This window comes from Terrapene carolina, unplaced genomic scaffold (genome assembly GCF_002925995.2).
Source record: "Terrapene carolina triunguis isolate 2854851 unplaced genomic scaffold, T_m_triunguis-2.0 Scaffold247, whole genome shotgun sequence".
Taxonomy (NCBI): domain Eukaryota; kingdom Metazoa; phylum Chordata; order Testudines; family Emydidae; genus Terrapene; species Terrapene triunguis.
The window spans coordinates 16,307,462-16,334,920 of NW_020664598.1; the positions used below are offsets into that span (position 1 = coordinate 16,307,462).

General features: G+C 41.2%; 1 protein-coding gene across 4 annotated transcripts in view; it reads right to left on the reverse strand.

Moving 5' to 3' along the window:
* Positions 1–3,358: 3,358 nt before the first annotated feature.
* DNM1L (dynamin 1 like) overlaps positions 3,359–27,459 on the reverse strand; it is a 58,374-nt gene continuing 34,273 nt past the window's right edge. For 3 of the 4 annotated variants that reach the window (XM_024195628.3, XM_024195631.3, XM_024195630.2), the window contains 13 exons: positions 26,159–26,279; positions 24,665–24,796; positions 24,137–24,343; positions 23,777–23,897; positions 22,108–22,263; positions 20,299–20,388; positions 17,757–17,849; positions 16,197–16,253; positions 14,985–15,062; positions 11,820–11,987; positions 11,057–11,166; positions 8,472–8,631; positions 3,359–6,829 (listed from right to left, as the gene is read on the reverse strand). In XM_024195628.3, the coding sequence (XP_024051396.1) occupies positions 6,773–6,829; positions 8,472–8,631; positions 11,057–11,166; positions 11,820–11,987; positions 14,985–15,062; positions 16,197–16,253; positions 17,757–17,849; positions 20,299–20,388; positions 22,108–22,263; positions 23,777–23,897; positions 24,137–24,343; positions 24,665–24,796; positions 26,159–26,279 (1,550 nt within the window). In that variant the 3' untranslated portion in view covers positions 3,359–6,772. The remainder of the gene's footprint in view (positions 6,830–8,471; positions 8,632–11,056; positions 11,167–11,819; positions 11,988–14,984; positions 15,063–16,196; positions 16,254–17,756; positions 17,850–20,298; positions 20,389–22,107; positions 22,264–23,776; positions 23,898–24,136; positions 24,344–24,664; positions 24,797–26,158; positions 26,280–27,459) is intronic. The other variant, XM_024195629.3, reaches the window with a different exon arrangement.

Genomic DNA, 27,459 nt, shown 5'->3' on the forward strand with positions numbered 1-27,459 from the left:
GTGAGGGAATAACAAAAAGCAGCAGGAGCTGCAGGGAGAGAGAGGAGGCGGCGGCGGCTCTTATGTACCTCTCTAGCCCCCCCAGGAGCCTGGACTTTAACACCAGCTTCTCAGGGAGCTTCCTGTTTCTTGCTGCTTCCCTGAACCCACTTGAGGAGAACAGGCAGTCAACTGAAGTAGTAGGAGCCAGTTAGGCCCTTAAGACTGATACCTTCTCTCACTCAGGCCCTGCTACCAGCCTGCTTATTTGTCTCCTTCAATTGAGCGTTGAGAGCCACTAGAGCTGGCACAGAACAGCAGTCATGAGTGAAAGAAGAAAATGCCCCTCTGGGCCAGCATTCAGAAGCAAGCAAGCAAAGGAAGTTTTTCTGTCTAAGCAGGAAGGAGCTCTCCTGAGATACATAGACAAATGTTCACGGTGAGCCTTTCGGCCCCAGTGAGGATGTGAGTGGTGAGGAGATGCCTGATCTTGCAGTTAGTCAGAGTGCAGGTGACCTGGCAGCTACTGCAGCATCCATATCTCCATCTGAAATGGATGTAACCATGCACATTCCTGAAGAAAAGTGTAGATCAGAGAAGAGTGTGGTGGAGGCGCAAGAAACAGCTGCTGCTGAGTTTAGTTCCTTAAGTCTAGATGATCCAGGACTGTGGACCCACTTGAGCAGTAGCCTGAGGGACTTCCTTGTACTGCATGGGCCACAGCAAGTGAAAAACTTCATGTTCCCCAAAGACAATGAAAATAGAAGTTTCCATCCAACATGTTACTGGCGTGAAATCCCCAATGGCGACAAAGTGGAGAGGCCATGGCTTATGTCAGGGGTCCCCAATGTGCTGCCCGCGGGCGCCATGGCGCCCGCTGGGGCATCCATGTGCGCCCACCTACTGGCCGCCGGACAAGCAGCTGCCAAAATGCTGCCATGAAACGGCAACGTCAAGCACTACCGCCAAAATGCCGCAGAATTTTGGCGGCATTTTGGTGGTGACACCTCTTGACGACGCTGCTTCACAGCAGCATTTCGGCGGCGACGCCTCTTAACCACATTAACCTGCATGACTAAGTGAGGAGTTACTGTCATTCCTTCAGTTTTGTGGGAGAGAATGTGTCTTCTGGTGGCTGGGTCAGGTTCCTTAGAGGCTTCCTTTGTCTAGGACTAGAGAGTGATGTTATTTGCTGAACCTTCAATTATCAGTTTCCCTCTAAGTTTTGTCTAGACTTTAATACAGTTGAACTCACTTGCTGCTATGGTAAGAGCCATAATTTAAAAACAAAAAACAGTTCTCTCTTCCCCTGACCCTTATATTCAATATATGTTTTTATAACACACTCATTGCCATTGTCTCTGAGCTCTTTCCAATATAGTTCAGTAAGGATTAAGTCATGTGACTACACCTCTGTCACATTTGTTCTCTCATCCTCTTCTAAGAGGCAGACGTGTGTGTAGAAGAGTGGTTTAGTAGCGGATGTCTTTTTATATATAAATGTACCGGTTGTGTAGGCAAGGTCAAAGAAATGCACCTTGCACTTGGAGCGGAAAATGATGTTTGTTCCTGGGCAAGTTCATTCTACAGTCTCACACCACCCCTGGAGAAAGCTGTATCTTGCACAGACGAGCTTTACTCTTATTACACAACGTTCCATTGTGCCAGAGGAGCATAGTTGTAGACCATGGTCTTCCTCCTGGAGCTTTCGGTATGTCCTGGCCCAGGTCATGGAATGCTTTGCAGATAAGGGCTGAGACTTTGAACTTGATTTGAGATTCTATGGGAAACCATCATAGGGAGCAGAGGACATCTTCGATGTGATCCTGGAAGCCTGTATTGCTGAGGAGACATGCTGCAAGATTTGTGTACTAGTTGGAGTTTCCTAAGTGCGGAAGGCTTTATGCCCAAGTATGTTGCATTCCTGTAATTCAGGTTGAGAGGTGATGAAGGTACGACTAACTGAAGCTAGGACTTCAGCTGCCAAGATATGAGAGTTTCCTAGCCAAGTGGAGATGGCAGAAAGTATTACTTGCTGATACTGCTATGTGAGAGTTCAGCATCAGCAAGGAATTCAGGAGTATTCTGAGACTACGGCCTGAACTGACCAAGAGTGGGTATAAATCTTCAACCAACAGAGACTGCACCATGGCTATGAGATCTTGCAAATACTTTCCTCTAACCACCAGCATCACCTCTGTCTTGCTCAGGTTCAGCTTCAGGCAAACGTTCATTATCCACTAGCTGATCTCATCCAAGCACTGGGCCAGTGATAGTAATATAGTCAAATGTGGTGAAGGACAGGTAGAGCTGTGTATCATCTACATATTGCTTGCACTTGAGTTAGTCTCATATGACCAGTTAACCTTGTAGTTGCATGCAGATGTTGAAAATGACTGGACAGAGAATAGATCCTTGTAGAACTCCACAAATGGGGTATAGTGGTAGAAGTGCAGTTACCCATCAGTACTTCTTGCACAGTTCTTCCAGGAAGAATTCAAACAATTTTAGCATATTACCCTGGACCCCTGCCATCTGTCTCAGGCGAGACAGCAGAATCTCACATTTAACAGTGTTGAATGCTTTAGAGGTCCAGCAAGAGGAAAATAACCCATTGACCAGAGATCATACATCAGTGCCGCTAAAGCAGTTTCAGTTCCATGTCCTGGCCTGAATCCAGAATGTGCTGGGTCTAGAATGTTAACTTCAGTTACACAAGCCTGTAGTTTGCCTTTTGCTAGATTTTTTTTTTTTTTTTTTAAATGAGCTTGCTCAGGAATGGGAGGTTTGACACTGGGTGGCAGCTGGCTAGGACTAAAGTATCCAGGGTGGGTTTCTTCAGTGTTGGTTGGACCAGTGAGTGTTTGAAGGAGGAAGGGAAGATTCTCTGAGAGAGGTGTTAACTATTTTGGTCAGGAGTGGTGCCGGCTGTTCATGATTCTTTCACAAGCCAGGAAGGACATGGATTGGATTCACAAGTCTTGGGTTGAGTCTCATTTAGGGTGTCCAGAACTTCTTGATGTGTTACTGTACTGAACTCTGTGAATGTAGGTGGGCTGTTGGTTGATGGAGGCGAAGCAGACCCTTACTATTTGAGAAGCCTTCCCAAATGTGCATGGTCTTCTTAGCAAAGTAGAATGACAGCTCTTCACTAAGGCTAAGATTTTGTCATGGTTATTTTTAGTAAAAGTCACGGACAGGTCATGGGCAATAAACAAAAATTCACGGAAGCTGTGACCTGTCCATGACATTTACTAAAAATAACGACAAAATGGAAAGTAGGAGAATCCAGCACCCATTTGATTGGGAATAATGCCCTTAAGTATACACACATATCCCACTCCCACCTACCCCCACATAAGTAAAATTTAAAACTGACCACTTAAAAAAAGTAATTTATTGATATGAAAGCTATGTGCAAGTCTTTCACACTGTCAGTTTTATTTACAGTAACATACATACGTCAGGTATATTAAATGTCAAATTTCTATTTCTCTAACTTTTCTCCCTTGATTACTTGCTTATGCCAATAGTTCCGTTGGATACTGGATTTGTTCAAGGTGTGCAAAAAGAATAGCTGTTCTTGATGAACAAATGTTAAATTAAATTTCTCAAGAGGTGTTAGACTTTCATTTCCACAGATTTAGGTTTCTATGGAAGAAAACTTGTAACAGCTTGTGTGCACAAAGCAAAAAATAGAAAGGATTGGAAATGAAGTCAAACTCCCTCCCTATTCCCTGCCAAGTAAAACCAAAGAACTACAGCCTGGCCTACACAAGGTTTCTTTCACTAAAATTTCCAGGCCTTTTCTTCCATCGATGGAAATAACAACCAGAGTGCTAGCATAGACAAAGTGCCAGTGACTACTGGCATTTTAACTATCCCATTATCTAGCACTGCTTAAGCTAGTTGTTGACAATACCGTGCTTAAAACACAAGCAGCCACCCGAGTCCTGTTGACACTAAAATTCCCACTGCTGTACTAGAACTAGTGATGGGAAATTCTGGGAGAGCAAATCACAATATAGAAAAAGCTGTACAAGTGTGGCTACATCAGAAACCTAAAGATAGTGATGGGTATCTGACCCAGTTCCTCATAATTCACAGTTGCGTATCTGGTATAATCAATACACTATATATAGCAGGGGTTCTCAAACTTCATTGCACTCTGACCCTCTTTTGACAACAAAAATTACTCCACGACTCAGGGAGGGGAGGTACGGGGAGACACAAAGCCTGAGCCTGCCGAAGTCCCACCACCCTGGGTGGGAGGGCCAAAGCCAAACCCAAGGGCTTCAGCCTGAGGCAGGACGCCTGTACCCTGAGCCTCACTGCCCAGGGCTGAAGCCCTTGGACTTCAGCCCCGAGTGGTAAGGCTCGGGTTTTGGCTCCGGGCCCCAGCAAGTCTAAGCCAACCCTGTCAACCGTATTAAAATGGGATCGTGGCCCACTTTGGGGTCCCAACCCACAGTTTGAGAACCGCTGCACTATAGCTTATTTAATCAAAGGATGAAGTAATGTTAAAGCATGGACTGATTTTTTACAATATGCAGTGATAATGACAGACCAAGTTCATTTCTTTCAAATCATTATATATCCTCAGCTTATTTACAAGTTAGTGAGATACCAAAATATTATCACAGCATTTCCAAAAAGAATTCAGGTCACCAATGCTAATTAACACTTAATCAATTGTATCATTTCTTGTGAAATTTACCTTTCACTTGTGAGAATTTCTTGAGTAAACTGCATTCATTTGCTTTGTGCAGCCTTCTGAAAGTTCACATGATTAGTGTATTTCCTGACAAGGGGAATAAATTATATTTGCCAATTAATCACTGATTAACCTGTCGGCCACTAACATGTTGAAAAGTAGCATTTCTAAACCAAGAGGGTATATAGGTGGGTGGATGGGGAGACTAGGGCAAGAAAGAAGCACAGTTGCAGAAAGTTGAACTGTACTAAAAGTGGATTCCAATTAAAAGACGTTTAAGGCATTTAAAATAACTGTTGGTTAAATTAGTATGAAAACTAAGACCCTCTCTCTTTTGGCCTCATGTTTCCAGAACCACAAGAAGCATTTTTCCCTGGTAATTAAGAATGTAAATTGGTTTCTTTATGTTGATTAAATAGGATATTTAACATATAAAGTTCTAGACTGCTTACAAATGTGGAATTTAATGTGGCATATTAGAGAGACAGGATTCTTAAGCCAAATAATGTTGTTTCCATCTGTTGATCTTAATTCAGTGTGAATGCATCAGTGATAAATGAAAACTGAGAATTAGCCATTATTGTAAACTAGTCCCTTAAATGTTTGCAAATGATCGGGTTTGTACATTTATAATTTTAGCAGCTTAAACAGGAATTCAGTTTCTGTTAAGTGATGAAACAGTGAAGGAACTGTGTGTGTGGGAGAAGAAACCCAGGCCTGTTGCACAGAGAAAAGCCATAAAAATGTGGACAGTGATGTCTATTTAATTCTTCTACAAATAAATGTGCATGTGAGAGAAACAACATCAGGAAGAGCATCATGAACATTTCTACTTTATCAAATAAATAAATCTGTGTGAAAAAATACATGCAAGTGTGCTGGAGTTTAAATTCAAATTGTAGGAAGCTATAATGTATAACAAGATTTTAACTTTTAAGAGGCTAGTGTGATCAACGTGTACTGTGCTGGCTATGGCCAGAAGAAAATAACCAACAACTTTATTCCCAACCTCACATTTATCTTAAAACAAATTGGGTTCTCTTAGAAAAATTCCTCACAGCACAGTAAAATTTGTTTCCCCAGACGGCACTACTTAAAGTAGACTCTGGTCTACTTTCTAGTCATGCTTTCTCTTCCACAGATACTCTTAGCCTTCATATTTTCCAAAATTATTTGAAAAGAACTAAAACAAATCCCACCTCCTTTCTGTCCAACTTAATTTTAAAAGAAACACTTACTATCCCACAACAGTTTTGAAATTCATTTTATTTTTAAATTCTATGAGAACAATTTTGCTAGTGGATGGTCCAGAGGTTTGGTCCCAGAGGGGGAAAAGGGGTTCTTGCACTTGATTATCATCCCCAACAATGAAATGCAAACTCTGGTGCACATTCATTAGTTTGCACCAATTCTTTAGTACGTCCTCCTGTTTGTTTTTTAAAGTTCCAGGCTAATTCACCTAAAGTGAAATTCATTTATCCAGTTCAAAAATTTGTTTTATAATGCTGCTTTCCTTTAAAATTCTGAAAAAAACGGGTGCACACGTACTTATATAGAAGACATTTTTACTGTGCCAGCTATCAAATTCAGGTCTCCGTTTGCCATGGTGCATGCAGTATACTCATGAAAGAATACCTGGTGCTCTCTCATCTTCATGGTATTTAAACCTCTATTATAAAAGCAGCTTAAAACTATGCAACAAGACTACACTGTCCATCTAACCCATAGGCAACCTGTTTAGCAAGCCAGGCACTGGAACTTTAATGGTTCTGCCTAAGTTTAAATGAGACTGTCACAGGACAGTAAACTTGGTCTGTTTTATTTGCACCAGATAACTGGTAAGGAAACATTTAGAGCCATTTATTATGTGGATTAAATATGACTTGTTTTGCAAAGTACAGCATACTTTTCTGTCTGTAAGCCAAACCAACTGTCTTTACATGAGCAAATTTACACATAGTTGCAGTACACAGATAAGAGTTCATAAATAAAATTCTACCAAGTATACAATGCTTAGCAAATTTTCAAGTCATCAGGATTCTCCACCCATATAAACAGTGTGGCGGGTAGAGATAACCTTCACCAAAGATGCGTCTCTCGAATCTCAGCAATAATCTGACTGGCTCGCTGCAATGCCTGCAGAGAGGGGAAAAACAAAAGAAGAAATATTAATTTTTTTCCCTATTTGCTTCTCATATGACAACCAGGAGATCATTCTATGGAAGACAATGTTAATTCAGCAATGTTTTACAAAATAAGATCAATCATTGTTTTCATTGTGACAGTGTTGGGAGGATTAATTCACTAATATTTGTAGAGGCCTCTCCCCCAGATGGAGCATACTACACGAGTGCAAAATACGACAAAAACACGAAGGTATTGTCAAGATTGTAGCCCAGAGTTATTGTGTCAAGTCACCCCCTCAGCCTCTCATTCATGAACTGAAAATGTTAGAAACTCATGCAAAACAGGTCTCAGTTTAAAACAAAAAGGTTCTGTTCCAGTCATAACTTTTTTAGACTTCTTTTATGTTTCGAAGATGTTCTCGCCTACCCAAAGGCCCCAAAGCATTTGTATTAACACTCCATGTGGATCAATTAATCTTTAGGTAAGCTACACAGATATTTGCCACCATGTATCATCATAATAAAGAATAAAATAGTTTCTTTCTGCAACTAATGTATAAATTGTACTTATTTTGTACCTTTAAACCTCTTCACTAGCATTCTGCCTAATTCATGCACCACTGGACTATGTCCAAATCCTGGCAGCTTTAAAACAGCTGTCATTTTAAACAAACTTAACAAATAAACCAGTTTATGATGAATACCAACAATGTACTAAGTACTGTACAAAGCAGATGACTCATGCCCAAAGAGTTTACCATCTACAAGATTCTCTCTGACTCAAACGTGTGGGTTAGGTAAGAGCAGAGATTTAAAATTACACTTGCTACATCCAGTCCTGGAACAGTGACAGGTTAGGGAGTCTGGTATCTCAAACATCCAGAGTCAATGCCTGCTGCATTCTATGAGAGAACTGACCCACACGATTTCTCCCTCACTGTGCTGATTTGATCTTTTAGAAAGCATATTTCTCTATGCCAATTCAGTGCAAACGAATGGAACAGGCAGTATTTGGTACACCACAAAATTAGTGGAAAATTAGAGCTTTGGAAAAAAACAATTTTACTGTATTTATGACAAGTTCAAACTCACTGAAGTACAAGAAACACAGATGCAGCATCTGCAGTCACAGCCAAATCCACAGCAGTATGTCCCTGATCAAAATCTTTAGGACAGGATACTTTAGGACAAAATAGTTTGGTACTATTCACAGAAATAAGCATGGAAATTTACGTGTGTGTGTGGGGGGGGGGCGGGGCGGTAGGGGAGAGACCCCCTTAACCCCACCTTCAAAAGGAAATTCTGTCAAGGGAGGGTTACAGAGCTTTAAAAGAGTATGTTGGAAAACCTAACGAAGTTCACTATTCTAAAACTCCTTTATAAAAGAAAGATAATACCAATCTAACAAAGCTGTGTTTGGGGTTTACTCCAGGAGCTAGATTAATGATGTATAGTCAACATTACTAGTATTTCATTATTGCTTTCTTGCTCACGCAGGGCTTCTATAAAAGAATGAACTAGATCAAAACAAAACTGACCTGAATCCAAAAAGCATGGCAAAAACCTGAAGACTGTTATATACCTGAAATCTCAGCAGATTTAATATGCTTCAGTTTAATTAACTGTTCATTGGGTGTTTTGATTTTCAATACCTTTAACATGTCAGCTGCCTCCTTTCTGCGCTGTGCCATGTCCTCAGATTCTGTCAGAAGGTCATCTAACAACAAGGATTTGTACAGCTGTCCAACTAGCTCGCTCTGAAGAGTGTCTTTCACATGATTCACCAGAAAATGCATCACCGCCTTTGGCACACTGCAAGCGAAAAATAAAATATCAAAACAAGCCACATAAAGCTAGGGCATTAGCTATTCTAGATTCAACATGCAGTTTGAATAAATCTATATGTTCCAATGTAAGCAATTATACAGAATCTTGACAGAAATCTTACAGCAATGTGTCTTAAATAGCTGTAAAGTGACTATGTGCAGTCCAACAGCTGCTGAGTTTATTGCCTGTGAAATGGCCGCATTTCAAAGTGAACTGAAACCCATATGTACAACCCTGAACAGTTCTATACCAACTGTTAGGTCTAAATTATTTTTATTACAGTATCACCTAGAAGCCCTAATCAAGATCAGGCCCATTGTGCTAGGCACTGTAAAAACACTAAGCTCTTCACAGCAGGTTCTGTCTATTAATATCTAAATAGACAATACAAAGGATGAAAAGGGAAACAGAGGCATCGGGCAGTGACTTGTCCATGGTCACACACTAGGTCAGCAAAAGAGCTGGGAATAGAACACAGGTCTACCAATTCTCTGCCAGTACCCTATACATTGGACGATGCTGCTTCTAAGGCACCACACAGCAAGAAGTGTGGGAATTTCAAAATGTGAGGAGAATTTAGACAAGCAGAATATAATTACCCAAAACAGTTTGGCCATGACCCAGCAACAAGACTCCTATTCATGAAAAGGCAGCTATGAAATCTTTAATGATCACAAGTGGGCAAGATTTCAGTTTTATGTCACACTTGAAATACCAAGAAGAAACATTGGTTTAGTATGGATTTCTGTAGTTACAAGTGCCCCTGAATTTCTGGCAGTAAATTCAAAATACTGACCCTGCCTTGCTTATGGAATCTGACAGGATCACAGCACAGCAGAGCTCTTCTGACAAAGTGGAAAAATCAATATAGATAGGAATTGGCAAGATAAAAACCATGCACTTCTTGTGGAGTGATAAGTGCAGTGAAAACATATCCTAACTCAGGTGATCAGCAGCCAGCACTTGGGATAGCCTAACCTGGATGTAAGTAGCTACACTGAAAAGCCATACCCAAGTTAATGTGTCCTCACTGGCGCTATACTATGTCTGTCACCAAGCTACTCTGATTCTTTCCAAGTGAATTGTGGGAGAACTTGTCTGTCCTTTTGCGCATGTGGGAAGATATTGTAGGACAGTGAACAATCAAGTGATTCAGTCTGTGTCCTCATTGCAAAGTGGGCAGGTTACCAGCTTGAGTGAAAACAGGTTTTAAGCCTACAGTCACAGATGAGATAGCTAACCTAGGTTGAAAGCACTACTAAACTCAGGTCAGATGGCTGTGCGGATGGGTGGACGATAGAGGGTTATAGGCAACATCCAAGCAAGAGCCTGAGTTAACTCTGCAACGACACTTAGAGATGCAAGGCACAGAGTGCTCTTTTCAATGGCCAATTCCTAAGACATCTTTGCATGGGAACACATAGTGGCTCTTAAGTGTTGTAAAGTTACACAGTGCAAACGTAAACAGCCATGACACACACAGTATGTGAGCCTATGGGGGGGAAGTGCATGAAGAAGGGAGAACAAAATTATTTAGGGGAGCACAAGAGGGTATATAACGTGGAATACTAGGATAAAGTGAAGTAGAGGTAAATCAAGGTTGAACATCTGGGGTAAAAGGACTTTTGGATAGCATTAAAATGGAAAGTGAGGAAACACCATTTCAGTAATTTAAAATTAAACTGGACAAAATACTGGAGAACAATCTTGCAATAGTCATGGTGTGGGATAGACAACCTGATCTAAGCTTCAACTTATAGAATTATTTTACTTTTCCTATAAAAAAAAAAAGGATAAATTGCTGACTTTTCTGTAAAGCCTTCAGTAATAAAACCATTAGTCTCTTCTTTGCTTCATTCTTCTTAGCAAAAACAAATCAAAACTGGGCAACAGCAACTTTAAAGACAATCTACACAGCAGAGGCAGCATGCTTTGGCATTACTACATCTAGCCTTATGGCTGAAAATTGGCACACACTAGTCAAAAGAATTCTAGATGAGCCTCCTCAGATGAAAGGCTGGTGGCTGCAAAGCTAAGTCCTTTGACTGCTTGACTGGACCTTGGATGTATGCCAATTATTTGCACCCAATCCATCAATACAGATTGCAGTATCCTATACAAAAGCAGACATTCTCTTTAAAAGTAAATGAAGTTTAAGGTGCAATACAACAGAGTACTCAAAAACAAGAACTAGTATTGGATGCTTTGAAAAAGTGTGCTCTTTTTGCCTATCAAGTGGACTTCAATTTTATAAGGAATCAAATTTCACAGCTCCTCCTTGTAGAGCTACTAAGCTCTGCCTAGAGGGATAAAGCAATATAAATGCAATGTTATATTCAGCAGCAAATGACATGACTATATCACACAAAGATTTGCAAGGTTTACATGTCTACATAAAGTTAGCTATTACCTGTCCTGAATGTTCTTCCTGACAATAAGGAAGTAGGATTTGATAAGTCGTTCAATCACTTCGCAGTCTCGTTGCTCACGGGAAGAGAGTCTGCGTGCAACAGGAACAGGCTACAGGGAAAAAAAAAAATAATCTTATTTTAAATGTTTACAGGTTGATTTTATTTAAAACACTTTACCTACTTTGGATAGCCGAATGGGAACTCCATTCATCTTTCAGCCTGATTCCAACTGGTCTTGCAACAAGTGTTTATGCTCCTCAAACCAGAACTACAGTTGTTTTGACAAGTCAAAAACATGAGCCTGAAACTGAGTTGAGAGGTAGTACAAAGGACAGGAAATTTTCAAGAAAACAACCTCTCAGAGAAAAAGGCAGCAGTGATTTAATTTAATCAAGTGACTTTAGTTTTTACAATAGCTCATGGTTCCTGACAGTGAAAGTGATTGTCCACTTGATCTTGCTGAAGTCTAGGGAAATCTTGCTACTCTGACGAGATTAATCTTTTTATAGCATTAATGAAGTAGGCAAATAGTCCCTTAATTTAGATGGGTGTGAAAGTAAGTCAGTTTCCCCCAGTTCTGTTCCATGAACTGAAGGGAAAGGAAGTGTTAATGGCAGAGGACCTCAGAAGGTAGCTACCTGTCCATATGCCAATAATAGTTTCATATTCTACAGGTACAGAATTCATACAGATTAAAATCCTGTTTCCTGTGCCTGAGCTAATCATGAGAGGTGCAGATATATCATCTCTTTCACAACTCACCACATCCAACAGGTTTACAGCATGGCCTTTTTGAGGACTGGCAGGTAGGACTGTAACTGGTTTAGATTTTTCTTCCATTAATAGCTCTTCGGCTTTTGAGGGTTTCAGCATTCCTCTCCAGTTGCCTGTTCCAGGTTCTTGTGTCACATCTCCCACCCCAGGGGCAGCCTGCAGAAACAGGACAATGCAAAGAAATATTGGTCAGCCAAAACTCAGGCACTGCAAGCCCGTCTCCTGTGAAGCTTACTACTACCACCACCGTGTGATCACGCATGGCTCACTTCATTTCATTCTTTGCTTCCAACAACTTCCCTCCCTCCAAGTTTCACCTTGGGTGATGGATTGGGGGGACACATTCAATTCACTGTGACAATGTTGAGCAGTGTCAGTGTAAACAAACCGAGTAAAATTTTTCAAATATGCATAATAATCTAACTCCCATTTTAAAAGGTGAATTAGGCACTTCAGAGCCTAAATCCCACAAAAGCCTCTGAGATTTGGGCTTGTGTACACAGGACCTTTTCCAATATATTAAGATTATATTATGATTATTATTATAGTTTAAGAGCTATAGTTATATTGGTATAACTACTCTGCCTGGATATTCTTATTCTGGAATAAGAGTGTGTCTTCTTTTGGTTTTAGCTTAAACTGCTCCCAGTGACATAAGCGACACCAGAATTCTAGAATAGGAGTGTCCCTAGGAGGAGTTACACTGGTATGGCTACAGTGCCTTAAACTCACATTCTCCCTTATAGCACTTCAAGATTTCCCATGTAGATCAAGCTTAGACTCTTAAGTACCTAGTTCAATTTGAAAAATGGGAATTAGGCTCCTAAATCATTCAGGCATGTTGGAAAGTGTTATCTTGTAGCAGTAGGCACCTATGAAAACTGAAAGGAGCAGCTTTTGTTAAACACATTTGGTTCGGTAAGTATATTTCTAGATAACATAACTCTGAAAGGCTTGAACCTATTCAACAGATTTTCTCTAATGCCTCAATTCAAGTAGAAGCAAGAACAGTCCCTTACAATAACAGTTGTAAAACCCCATGCATTCAGGTTCCCAGGTATTAAAAGCTTGTATGTGTGCTGCAAAGCTTTAGGGATCTGTCTCCAAGAGCTGGCATACGAGACATAAGCCAGAGTTAAATAATCCAGATCAGCAAAACAGAAGGAAATCTCCACCCACTGGGAGACAGGAAAGAACTGGCGTTCTCAGCAAGCAAAACTTCCCTTACAGAGAAAGGCTGTTCTTCTTCATCTCCCAGTAAAAGGATGTAACACCCACTCTGGGTTGCACATTAGGGATGCTGGATGAAAAAGTATTAATAGGTGATACTGTTGCATTACTTTGAAGACTGTTAGTTTGAAGGCTACATTGCTAGAGGCACCCATATTCACAGAACCTGATCATCCATCCAGCACCACTCTATGACCCTACCATCTGTTTTATTCACCCTGCTCATATACCTTTGACAAAGCGATTACTATCTGTGAAGAGAAATAAATTTAAATCTCATAGCTGAATCACTGAGAACCTTGAAATACTTCTTATATCTTGTTTCAAGTGCATGTGGAAAACAAGCCAAACCCCACCTTCTATGCTCATGGATTAAAAAATTAATAATTACCAAAGCTTATCATGGGTCAAAAGGAAACTACAAGCAAGCAAGCAAAAAAAAAAAAGATGGTATATATACACTCAACAAGTTAATGATGAATCAATCTAATCAGAAGACAACCAACTGTCTGATTCAAACAGGTGTTTTGGGTTTTTTTCTAAACACAACTGTTAACAGTTAATGTGCATAAAGCACACTGATTTGAATTTTTACAGTCGTAATCTTAACCACTAACAAAACAGGAGACATTAAGACAGACAAAGACTTAAGAAGGCTCGTTACATTTTCTGCTAGTAGTAGGACTTCTGCCAAAAATGACTTTATCATCAGATTAGGTGCTAAACCACAGAATACGGCTCCATAACAGTGATCTCTAAACGCACCCCATATCCTTTCAGCACAGAATCAGTCACATATATCACTGTCCAAAATATTCCAGAAACAATCTCAAAGAAAGACTACATTCTGTTAAACACACTGAGAAAGAGTATTAAGATTAGCACATAGCCTTATCAAATTTACAAACACAAATTGTATACAGTGAACAGGAACGTACTTGAATTCAACAGTTCCCCTGCAACCAATCCTGCCATCATAATACCTAAGGAACACACATCACTAGTACACAAAGCCTAGTGTAAGAAGAGCAGTTTTCAACTTTTGTTTAGGTGACTTTGGTGGATTAGACCCCCCTAAATCACTTGCTACAGTGTACAAATAAAACTCCAGTTTCAACTAGAATTTGTTTTAGGTTCTAACTCCTTAATTGGGGCGAGGGGGGGGAACGACGACGACACACGACAGTGTCTTTGCATATATACATGCATCATCTAGCACAATGGGGCATGAAGCTCCTGTGATATAAATATTCAACAGCAAACATTTCTGCCTATAAAATAAAGATGACTGGGGGGAAAAAAAGGCTTTTCACACAGATGTGCTGTGAATGCAACAAAAACAGGCAGTACACCGGAGCTGAAATGTAAAGAGCCATTGCAGGAGGTATTGTACAGATACAAATAAATTGGTTAGCAGGGATTATTTTTAAAATGACAAAAAGGGGGTTCAGTCAGAACAGAGCCTAGAGAGATTCCCTGCAGGCAGTAGGAGACTCACATTTTTAGTTTATCTTCTGCTTTCTTCCATTAAACATTAAGACATATTAAAACACATAACTTGACAAACATGCTCAAAATGTTGGATTACAGTATGGTAGTTGAATAAACTATTTTGGTGAAACAATTTCCTGCAAATTATGGCTCTCCGCATTCGCACCACAATTCACTGCAAACAAATATGTAGATAACGAAAGCAATGAAATTTCTATCTGAGTGTACCTCGCACATTACCTGCCCTGTACAATCTAATGAAATGTGAGTAATGCTAGGCAACCTCAGCACTACAGGACACATGATCTGACAGATGCAGAGGACACTGCGTCAATGACAAAACACTATGTATATGAACTACTTTTTGTACTATCCAAGGTGCACCACAACAGGAATGAGCATGCAGTGCTAATAGGAAGGATCAGGACAGACCTTGCCATCAGCCTCAGCAGAAGCAGCAGTAGAGGTCTCCTGGGAGGCAGATGTCAATGCACCTGGAGGTTTAGTAGACTAAAGAAGGTAAGAAATGCAGAAAAAAATCAACTAAGGGCAGACACTGAATGTGCCTAATACAGTCATACATTGTTCTCTACTAACATCTTAGCTATCCAGAAAGACACTTAACTTGTGGATTTACAAGCAGCCCAGCATGAACAGGAGAAGAATCCCAAAGGCCTTAAAAAGCAGCCAATTAAAAATTAAACACCTCTGGCTTGTTTGGCCTCCAAACCGTCGCCAATTCCCATGTTGCAGATTTAAATTTGACTGTACAATGAAATCACAGAAAAACATGATGTAATGGACATGATCAAACAGCATACAAAACAAGGTCTGTACTGCTGCTTAACACTCCCAGTTCTTCCACCAACTGGTTCACACAGTAGGTTGATCCTATAAAGTAATATTGGATACATTTTGAAAGCTTCTCTCACTTGTTTAACGTTCGGTTCATTAACTGTTTTTTAAATTACAAATTGCAACAATTCCTGCAAAGCTTAAACAGTATTTTGGAGACTCATGAAAAAGATGTTTTGCACCAATCTGGGTTTATAATAATTTCACACAACACGGTGCATGAAATACTCTAAAATAACGACAGATTGCCCATTTTCACAACTAAGTACACTTTTCTATGTCACTTAGTGCTGCCTCATGTGTACTTACCAATTACTCAACTTATCCTGAGAACCTTGCAAACCTAAACGAGCTGATGGGATACAGTTGAAAGAGCAGTAATGTAATAATACTGGTCAAAAGGTTGGAATTGAATAGATAAGATCTATGTCTAAGCCTGAGAATAAACTCATGCTACAGTTTAATTTTCTTCTTCCAGAGAATAAAATGCTGCATTCTCAACTTTAGCTTTAAAAGTGGCTTTAAAAGTTTGAATCATCATGTTGGCTTTGGGATCTCAAAAACAAAAAAAACACCACTACACCTTAGAGGATTAAAATCTCCAGATTCTCCCTCAAACCACATTTAAGCATACAGGTTATGACCCACTTTTTCTTTAACACTTGCAAACACATTAAATCTCACCTACTTAACAAGATGCTCATGCACCGTAAGTGTGTAATACAGTTCTCACACTTTGGATCAAAGATGGTGCATTAAACAATTTTTTTAAAATCAATATTCACTCACCTTGTCTCGTGGCACAGCAGAAGGCAATTCTCGGGCTAACCTGTTACGCCTTTGCTCCTTTAAAAAAAGCCAGCAAAAAACTTGATTATGTATCATTCTGTGTCAAGGCGCATTCAAGCTTTATTGCTTCAGGGACAAGCACCTAAACCGTAGAGATTGATGCTAGCGACATGTCTCTCATTTATCGCAAAGTAGCTTGTATCCCCCACTATGATGTTTTAAATCAAAACCTGTTAGCTGGACAAGACAGTTTGAAGGATTAAGTGGCCAAATCTAATTTGCAATATAAAATCTGAACTGAACAAAGTGTTCAATGCACAAAGTATTCAAGGCACAGATCTTTGCAGTACACTCAAACAATTGAGCTTCTAAGCCACAGCCCTTAAAAACCAAGATACAGCTTGGATCAGGATGGATTCCCTATAGTCTTCATTACGAAGCATGTTTATGAAATAATATCCATAAGGAACTGACTACTAGAGCAGCATGGTCAGGTTGATAATTACTGGCCTAAAAGACAGGGGGAAAAGGCGAGAACTTGCACTACCTATAGAACAACGAAGTAGCAGTTGAAGCAAGTCAAGGTGAATAAGGGGAAAGATTGGACTTTTATGGTGATTAAGAATAGATCGCTCACTAGTAAGGACAAAGCATTACAAACTTAGAAGAAACAAAAGATTACAGACCCAGTATTTTTTTTAGGAAAATGTTAGAAAAGGGGGTATTATATGCTATTCAGAATTTGTATAAGATACTATAGAAGTTTACATGCACTTACAGAGTTCTCATTCCTGCAATCGGATCATCACAGACAGACTTTGTTCCCACACTAAGTCAATGGGAGTCCACCTGTGCAAATCTGATGGCAGAATTGGGGCCATAGGTAAAAGACTTGCCGCCAACGAGCTTACCATTTATATAACACAAAATAAATAATAAAGAGCATCAAAACATAAGAGACAAGAGGAGACTATTAGAAGTCAATGGATGGTGAGAGATGTGATTGGAGAAGTGAGAGAAGAAATTAATGTTAGGGTAGGGAGAAGTGGGAAGCCTCAGGATAATGGCCAGTTCTCAACATTTATAAGGCTATTTTCTCTCTCAGAGATAGATAGATATTTAGGGGAGAAAAAAGCCAATCACTTGTGCTAAACAATGTACATTAGTTAGTACTGGTCTCTGTTCTGTGCAGTTTGCATCTTGTCAATTCGTTTTGTTTTGTACTTTAAGTGGCATTTGAAACACATGGAATTAGTATTTACAATGTATTATCCGAGTTTATTTCACTTTGCACATTTTAAAAACATGCTATTTTAAGAAAGAATAAGGGATACTTACTGATGTCTTGAGAAACATGCTCTAGAGGAACATATAAGCAATGTCTTAAGTTTATATTTATGGGTTGTAATTATAAAGGTTTTCATATCAAGTATAAAAAGGCACAGGACAGTTGTAAGAAAATACAATTTATGTTCAGGTTTAAAAAAAAAAAAAAAAGGTTCAACTTAGAGTCCCTTCTAAATAATCGGTGCATCGCTTAAAAGGCTGTGTTTTCCTTACCTCTATGTTATTGTTTATTAGCCCACAGGCATCAGCAAAGTCTGGGTGTTTCGTGTTGATATAAGCTAACTCAATGGCCACCAAATTATGAACCTACAGGGAGAAAAGTCATTCATAGTTAAGATTTTATGAGTTAATTTACTGCTAGGAAAGCGTGTTGGACTGGCAACTCCAGAAACTGCAGTCTAATTATCCACAGTACAGCATAAACACCCACAGCATAGGCTTTGCCCGCACTGCCCTGCGGCTGCATTTCATTTCTGAACCAAAAGGACAAATTCTTAGGGCAAGAAGGTAATTCTTCCGTCACGACCTAAGTTCCCTGTAAGCTGTGTGGCCGTGCAGCAGCCTATTTAGCACCCCGCAGATGCTCAAGGAACCCGCCTGGGACCTGCCGCAGCCAGTGGAGGGGCACCCCTCCCCCAGCCCCCACCTCGCCTGGCCCCCAACCTGCCGTTGGACCCCTCCCCCAGTCCAGCTCTGGGCGCCCGAACCCAGCCCCGGCCCGGTCCCTAGTGTGGTCAGAGGGGTCCAGCCCCAGGTGCAGCCAGGGTGGCCCTCTCCCAGCCTGGACCTGCTGGGGCTGGGGTACCTATCCTGCAGCCCCAACCCCAGAGCTGCTGCAGCTGAGAGAGCGAGAGCTGGGGGGAGTCCTCTCTTCCCGCCATAGCCCCTGAGCACCCTCCTGCACCCCAAACCCCTCATCCCTGGCCCCATCCCAGCACCCTCATCCCCTGCACCCCAATCCTCGGCCCCGGCCCTGAGCCCCTCATCCTCGGCCCCAGCCCTGAGCCCACACCCCCAGCCAGAGCCCTCACAGCCTTGCACCCCAACCCTCTGCCCAAGCCCTGAGCCCCTCATCTCTGGCCACACCACAGAGCCTGCACCCCCCAGCTGGGGCCCGCACAGCCCTGTACCGCAACCCTCAGCCCCCTCCCACACTCCAAACCCCTAGGCCCTACACATCACCTCCATATTGGTGCACATAACAAAATTCATTCCACACATGGGTGGGAAAAATTAGAGGGAACACTGATCATGACATATTAAATCTTTTCCCTGTATTGAAACCACCCCCGCTCCCCACAAACTGGCACTCTTGATGGCATTTTCAGGCAGACATCTGTCCACTAGGAATTGAGTTAAGTTGCAACTCATTTCACATTGTTCACCTAACAGCTGCGACATAGTAACTTTCAATCACAAGCAATCTGCACCACATTTGAACCAGTAACCTGAAAGACAGTCCCAGAGTTGCTGATGCCATCCAGTGGTGCAACAGCCCAACATGTTTTTGTACATTAGTACTGACTACATCATTCTTTATTATGAATGGTGATCAGTCAAAACTACCATTACATTTAAGTTTGAGCAATGAAATTAAATTACAAAATCCAATCCAAGACAACACAAGCATTATCTTTTACATTTATCGTAGGATAATAAAAAAATTAGTTAGCCTAATTTTGGTTAAGAAAATACCATTCACTTTAGTTTGTGGCCAATAGGGAAAAGGCCCCAATCAGCAAGTAAACGAAGGCTGTGAGAATAAGAAGTAGTGTTATGGAAGGATGTATGATTTGAAAAGTAAAAGTAAAAGAGCTGCAGTAACAAAACAAAGGGAAATTGTCTCAAAAGAAAAACCCACACCTTCTCACTGTTCTGCTGTGCAAGCAAGGATTGGGGGAGAGAGAAGATGAGAGAAGGCCTTGAAGGATGGAAAGTAGCCAGGAGAAATTGCTTCAAACTAGGTTTTTGCTAAAGTTAGTAAATTAGCTGGAGGGTATAAAGAAGGCCATGAATCGGGGTTCGTCAGACCCTACCTGATCATGCTGGAGCACACCAGAGTGTGATGGTCATCCCTAAGTGTGGCCTATTTGTAAGTATAAGTCCATTAATGGCTATTAGCCAGGATGGGTAAGGAATGGTGTCCCTAGCCTCTATTTGTCAGAGGGTGGAAATGGATGGCAAGAGAGAGATCACTTGATCATTCCGTTAGGTTCACTCCCTCTGGGGCACCTGGCATTGGCCACTGTCGGCAGACAGGATACTGGGCTGGATGGACCTTTGGTCTGACCCAGTATGGCCGTTCTTATGATGTATGGTGGTACATACTATATTACCACTCCACAGCAGCAGCATCAGTGTATACATACTAATCAGCTATGGAAGTGAAGTGAGTAAGTTTAGTAACATATTTTTGTGCATCTCTGAGTCTGATAAAGTACAGCTTCCATGTTAGCAAGAAAATAGAAGGCTAGGAGGTTTAAAACGTGAATTCTAGGTAAAACTTTTTTTGAAGGGGAGGGGGATTTTTTTTTTTTTAAATTAGGCCAAGGTATTCAAAATCAGGAGCCTAAAGTTAGGTGCCTAAATATGGATTTAGCTTCTATTTTTGAATATTTTGGTTTAATCTAATGTTTTTGAAACTTTAAGTTTATATGGTAAACAAAAGCACTTAAAAAGGAAGCCACCAATAGAAACAATGGTTTGCTAGCAAGCAGGAATGGAATACAAGGTGGTAAGTAACAACACTAATTACCATTTCATTTGTAACTGGTAGCCTCTTACGCAGAAGACTGGTCACTACTTCAACTATGGCATCATGTAGTTTGGGAAACCTCAGCAATTCCTAGAATACAAGGAGGAAAAGCAACATAATAGAGTCAAAGTCTAATGCCACCATTAGAGTGACCACCAGATCATCTAGTCTGACCCCCTTTATATTACTGGCCACCAACACCACCCAGCACCCATACACTAAACCCAACAACTTAAATTGCCCTTAAAGTTGAAATTGCGATTACAGTTCTTGTTGATTTCAATCAAAAGCAGGGTTAATACCGAGTCAATGAGCAATAAGAGTTAACAGCAGGGAATGCGCCGTTATCGTTTATAAATTTTGTAGCTACAGCTTGATATTGTTGTCCCACTAGGCACATTTGGGGGAGATTTTCACAGACAAAAAATGGCAGTCACCTAACTGCAATTTGTGCCTTTGATAGTATCCCCCAATGTAAATTAAAATTAGTGTTACATGCAGACAATTTGGAGATGTTGAAGTTACCAGAGTTTACAGTATCCAATTAAAACTGGTGAGAAATTTAGACAGGCAGAATAAAGTACCCAACTGGGACATACCAAGATGCTGGGGTTAACACTTCCATTAATGAATAGCGCTGTGAGGAGATTTTTTATAGCCACATGTACAGTAGTTTGGACCTCGCTATCTCTCATCCAAAAATAATACACTGATTCCTACCACTGAACTGATTGTGCCTCCAAGTTCCTTCCTATCTCCCATACAAATCTGCTGTGGCTTCTCTCATCGATGAAAGAGGGAGGAAGAATAAAGTTTTTCTTAATTAGGCACTTTCCTGCAAGTCTCAGCCCTTCCCTGGTGTTGTGTTGATTCAGAATATGAGAAATTTCAACACGTACGCTAAACTATCAAGGGTAAGAGACCTGGTAAGCAGGAGATTTTTCTGAAGTCAGAGCAGCATGAGTTTCTAGTGATCTGCTGTAAGCTCTGCCATCAGCAATTCGTGGTGTAATAAATTACTCAAAAGTGTAATTAACTTACTTTATTACACTTTATTAACAGACTACAAAATACTGAAAATAGGAAGCATCTTACACATTTCTAATCATTTAAACTTTTTTCTAAGGGAATAAGAGAGTCTTTGAAAGCAACACTAAAGTTTTCCAATAAAGTTTCTTCAACACATTCAACAGATATATGTGGAGGGCAAAAAGCTAAAAATCTATGCTCATTCTGAGCTATCAGTGAGATGAGAACGGCATTTTCATGAGGACTGCAAAACCTGAGAATCAATTTTATATTCTTGTGGCCCTGCAAACATTAAGTCTAGTGTGGGGAATTACAACTTTGAATTTTCAGACTACCGCATTTAAAATCATAGTCTAAACAATCTCAACCATTGTATTAACTTTTGGCATTCAATAATTGTACCGTATCTGCATCTCTTCTATCAAAACTAGAGCATCTGAACCTTATGGCCAAATCCATTATTACCTTATTAGAGTCACACGCCAACAATGACCATCTGCCCTTATGAATAAGATCCTTTGTATTCTGTGGGAAATGTGCACTTTCACGAGGGTGTTTACACAAGTTCATGAATGATTTTTATGTACACTGACAGAGTCTAACTTTGACTTTTTTTGGTTTGTGTATATAATGTGGATACTGAATTTTTGCCATAAAAGAGGCTGCTCAATACTGTTAGACAAGTCGCAATGCACTGAAGCCAGGTCTTAAGAGTTTATGATATTTCTAAAAAAATACTTGTACACGTTTCTAAACTTAGTAGTCAACCTCTGCTTTTACCTGTGTACTGTAATTGCTACAATGTTGGATAATCCTCTGCATTTCCTCATGAACCAACTCCACACAGCGCAAGCTGGGCTCCTCTAAACGTTTGATTTGCCTCTTCACCAACAATTCAAATGAAACTTCAGGCACGAACAAGGCAGGTCGGGGTCCCTAGTCGAAAAAGGGAAGAAAAGGGCAGATATTTTTTGTATGATAATAGCACCCAAAGTGTGCTAGGTGCTGCATGAACCCTAAAGGGACATTAGATGATGAATCCCAAAATTAAATCATGTTATTCCCACATCAAAATATTATATTCAGATGAAGATAAGATTGAGAGTATGTACCAGTAACCTAAGGGTTTAAAAAACAAAAAACAAAACAAAAAAAACCAAACCACAGAATAATCCCAAAACAGCACAGGGAAGATGTTGTAATTATCCAAAGCAATATAAACTCATTTTCACATTAAAAGAGAAGCTCACTAGTACACAAATGCTGCACAAAAAACACCCAATCTGCCGTCAATCTGCAGTTGATTTATAGGTTCAGAAGGGTAGATTAGTGAGAATTGTACTATGAAGGGGGAAGCAGGGAGAACCCAGTCCCCAAGGCCTGGTCTACACTGGGGGGAGGGGTTGGGGGGGAGCCTGGTCTACACTGGGGGGAGAGGTGGGGGGGGAAATCGATCTAAGTTACGCAACTTCAGCTATGTGAATAATGTAGCTGAAGTTGACTTACTTAGACCTACTCACCACAGTGTCTTCTCAGTGAGTCGACTGCTGCCGCTCCCCCGTCGACTGCCTGCACCTCTCGCGGCGGTGGAGTACAGGAGTCAACGGGAGAGCGCTCGGGGGTTGATTTATCGCGTCTAGACTAGACGCAATAAATCGACCCCTGCTGGATCAATCGCTGCCCGCTGATTTGGCGGGTAGTGTAGACATACCCCAAGTCTCTGTGCTTTAAGGTCTTTTCCCTTCAATCATACCTCAGTTCCTCTGGTAAAGGAGTTGAGGCAGCAGCGCTATGGGGCGCCTTTCAAGTATTTGGGGATGTCAAACTATTATGTGACCATTGAACCTTTAAAGACCAGTGTCCGTTGTATCAAATATTCTATCAGTGAAAACTCTTGACAGATGTTGTCCAGTCTTCCCCATAGAATTGCTGCATGCAAATTAGCTGTAGAGTAAAGGTGGTGAGTGGTTGAGTTACCTCTGATACCACAATGACCCCACTCAAGAGTTGCCTGAGTTGTTGACCTGAGCCTGTCTGTAGCCTAAATAATCATAGTAATGAGATCCAATCATTAATCTTATCTTAATTCCAATCTAGTTTCTTTGCTTTATAAACTATGCACAAGACTGATTATTTTTGTAACTATTAGGAAAGTTTGAAGTGCATGTGTTATTCCACTGTTAAGATTACTTGGGACCAAGAAAAGACTGACACCTTTACATTTCTTGAAGGACCTAGTTTTAATTAATTTCAGTTAAAATTAATTTAATTTGTATGGTCTCAGAAAATGTGGGGAGGATGTATTGTTTTCTTCACACAATAAAGAATTCCTGCTTTAAGCACAACCTTAATTTCATAATACAACAGACATGAATCAAGACAAGATTTTGTAAAATCCCATTTCAAATCCAACAAGCAAAAACCTTAGGAAACCTAAGATAATACTCACTGTAGCATTTCTAATAGCAGTCAAAATATCTATAGTGTTAAGGCCACCTAGTGGATCAACAGATTCTAAGGTTCGTCCAAATGTCTCATGAAAAATGTAGCAAATTCTGGCTCCACCACATCTAAAAAAGATAAAATTAAGATTGAGGTTACAAATGAGGAAGAGGAAAAAATATTAACTGCAAGGTTTTTCTGTGCCAAACACATTGAATATTTTAAAGTTAACATTATCAAAGTATAAAATCTTTAAATATATTATGATTTGCTTTTACTACTACTACTGTAGTTTTAAAGTAATGTGATCCAGTGTTTCATGCCAATTATCACAATCTAGATTTTATAAACAAACAATTATACTTACAGCTCAGAAGTTTCTATATATTTTGCTGTTCCTTCAATGGTGTTGCAATATTCAGTGGCAAACTTGGTAATCAGCTGCAATAAAGTGGCACTCTTGTCCTCTACGGGTTCCCCATAGCTGTTCAGCAGAGACTGATACTGAGCAGCTAAAACATTTATTCTAGTTTTCAGTTCTGGCAAGCAATCTCTGATATGATGCATTAGTAACCTAAAAATAGAGAAAGTATAAATTCTTCTGTTAGAAAAGGGAAGAAATCTGCTTCAAACTTCGTTACCTCCAGCACAACTTAAAATATAAACAATTATGATCAAACAAATATATTCTATGACATTTGCTAAGAAAGAGTACAGTAACTGCAGATACTAAATTTTGTTTCAAATTTCAAAGGGAGACATCCCAATGTTTCACTGTAAAGCAGTAGTACTTAAGGGATGCTAAAGATAAAAATAATTTTTAAAACATTAATTTTAAAATCTTTTTATTTGTTATTTGTTTTTTGCATTTTGCGTGACAATTTATCTGTGGTACCTGTTAAGTGTCCTAGCGAGATACTTGGTTCCATTTCGGTTGGCTAGAGATGGATACTTCTTTTGAAGAAAAGCATATTCATCACGGATAGAATCAGCTACATTCTTCTTATTGTTAATATCTAATTGACTCCTAGAGTAAAAAAGAGAACTATTTGTAAATAAATGTAAGGTGCAATTATTTTATTCATTCTTCCACTTTTCTTGACAGTACCATCCCGAAGTCATCAGAACATCTGCCATTTTTGCCTTCATTCTTAACCCATTTCCCCAACCATTTTCTCTCTTTCACTAACCACGTTTACCCAAAGTTTGGTCAACATTTTCCTCTGACTATAAAGGTGGTGGTTCGGTACTGGGGATGAAGACATGTCATCTCTTCTGAAGGTACTAGAAACGTGACTGACTCGTTGGTGTTGTACAGTAAATAGGAAATCAGTATGGGCAGTAGCCATCCCCAGTAGACTAAGCATGCAGCCTCTACATCAAAGTGGTATCAGCTCTCACATGGAAGATGTGAGGGGTAAAGCAGGTGGGAAGAAGATTAAGCTCCTGAATCCAGGTACCCACACAGCAGCCAACATTTTGAAACTAGGCCACCCACTGCTTATTTCGTTCTGTAATTAAATACAGATGCTATTTTTGTCTCCAAATCCCTTATTCTAAATCCCACACCCATATGCTTGAGAAACCTAAGCATTCCTTCATATTAAGGAAAGATCCAGCTTTCAAAAGAACATATTAATTGCCATCCCCTACACCAGTGGTCACCAACTGGTAGATCGCAGAGCCTCTGACAGTGGATCTCAGTCTCAGTCACTCAGCCAATCACGATAGGGTTGCCAACCCTCCTGCAGCCAAACCAGGAGATCGGCTGCTAACAGTCCCGCGGCACAGCAGAGCTAAAGCAGGCTCCCTGCCTGCCCTGGCCCCACGCCGCTTCTGGAAGTGGCCGGCATGTCCGGCAGCGGCTCCTGGGAGGGTAGGGGGTAGAGGGTCTTCACGTGCTGCCCTCACCTGCAGGCACTATCCCTGCAGCTCCCATTGACCAGAAATGGGAAATGGTGGGGAACCGGCCACTTCCGGGAGCAGCGCAGGGCCAGAGCAGGCAGGGAGCCTGCCTTAGTCCCGCTGCACCACCGCCTGGGAGCCGCCTAAGGTAAGCGGTGCCCGGCTGGAGCCCCACCACGTAACCCTCCCGCACCCCAACCTGAACCACCTTCCCGCACCCTCTCCTCCACCCCAACCCCCTGCCTCAGGCTCAGCCCGGAGCCCCTCCCACACTCCCAACCCTTCAGTGAGCAAGACGGGGCCTCTGAGAAGGGGCGGGGCAGGGCGTTGGGGAAGTGGTGGGGCAGGGAACAGGGCAAGGGTGTTTGGGTTTGTGTGATTACTATTATTTCTACAGTTTCTTTGAGGTAGATCCTGGGTTTCACTTAAATTCAAAAAGTGATCTTGTACTTAAAAAGGTTGGAGACTACTGCCCTACACTCACCTGTTCACTATCCCAATTATGCCAAGTTTAACTGGAATCACTCTTCCCATAAGTACATCCATAGCATCAGTGCCAGCATCCATGAGATCCAGCTTTGTGATAACAGCAAGTGTTCTTCGACCTATCAAAACAGCAGGAAAATTGTCATTTACAAGAAGTCTGTCAGCCTTAAGCAGTTTAGTACGGCCGTAGAGCAGGGGTGGGCAAACTACGGCCCAGGGGCCACATCTGGCTCTTCAGATGTTTTAATCCGGCCCTTGAGCTCCTGCCAGGATGTGGGGTCTGGATCTTGCACCACTCCGCATGTGCCATGGCTCTGCATGGCTCCCAGAAGCAGCGGCATGTCCCCACCTCTGGCTCCTATGCGCAGAGGCAGCCAAGGGGCTCCGCACGCTTCTCCCGCCCCAAGTGCCACCCCCGCAGCTCCTATTGGCTGGGAACCACAGCCAGTGGGAGCTGCAGGGGCAGCGCCTGCGGCTGAGGCAGGGCGCAGAGCCGGCTTGCCGTGCCTCCGCGTAGGAACCGGAGGGGGGGACATGCCGCTGTTTCTGGGAACTCCTTGAGGTAAGCGCCGCTTGGAGCCTGCACCTCTGACTCCCTTCTGCGCCCCAACCACCTGCCCCAGCCCTGATCCCCCTCCTGCCCTCTGAACTCCTCAGTCCCAGCCCGGAGCACCCTCCTGCACCTCCAACCCCTCATCCCAGCCCCACCCCAGAGCCCTCACACACTCCAACACCCAATTTCGTGAGCATTCCTGGCTCACCATACAATTTCCATACCCAGATGTGGCCCTTGGGCCAAAAAGTTTGCCCATCCCTGCCTTAAAGTATACAAGAAGGTCCTTAGTTGAATGCAATGGTCAGAACAAGATGACTAGAACTATGATGAGCAAGATTCTAGGCTCTACAGAGCTCCAGTAACCTGCATAGAAAAGAAGGTTTGACTGCTGCGTTGGCTGGAAATTCAGATAATTGACATCAGTGACAGGAGCACTGTGTCAGCTGAGATGGGGTTAGAGTGAGAGATAACAGGAAGTACTAGGCTCACAAGCTTATAGGTTTTAAGTGTGAGCTGAAAGAAGAGAGCCCTGGTATATACCTATAGCTATACCCTGACTTGTTTGCAGTTGTACAAGGGCTACACTTACAATACTACCACTATATGAATGGCTAGAAAAAAAACTATTAATTTTATTCTGTACACAATGAAACAGATTTAACCAGTTTCTAAAGCATATGATCAGATGTTTCTCAAGGAAAATAAGAACTTTATACTTAGATACGAACATCTCTAGACCCAAA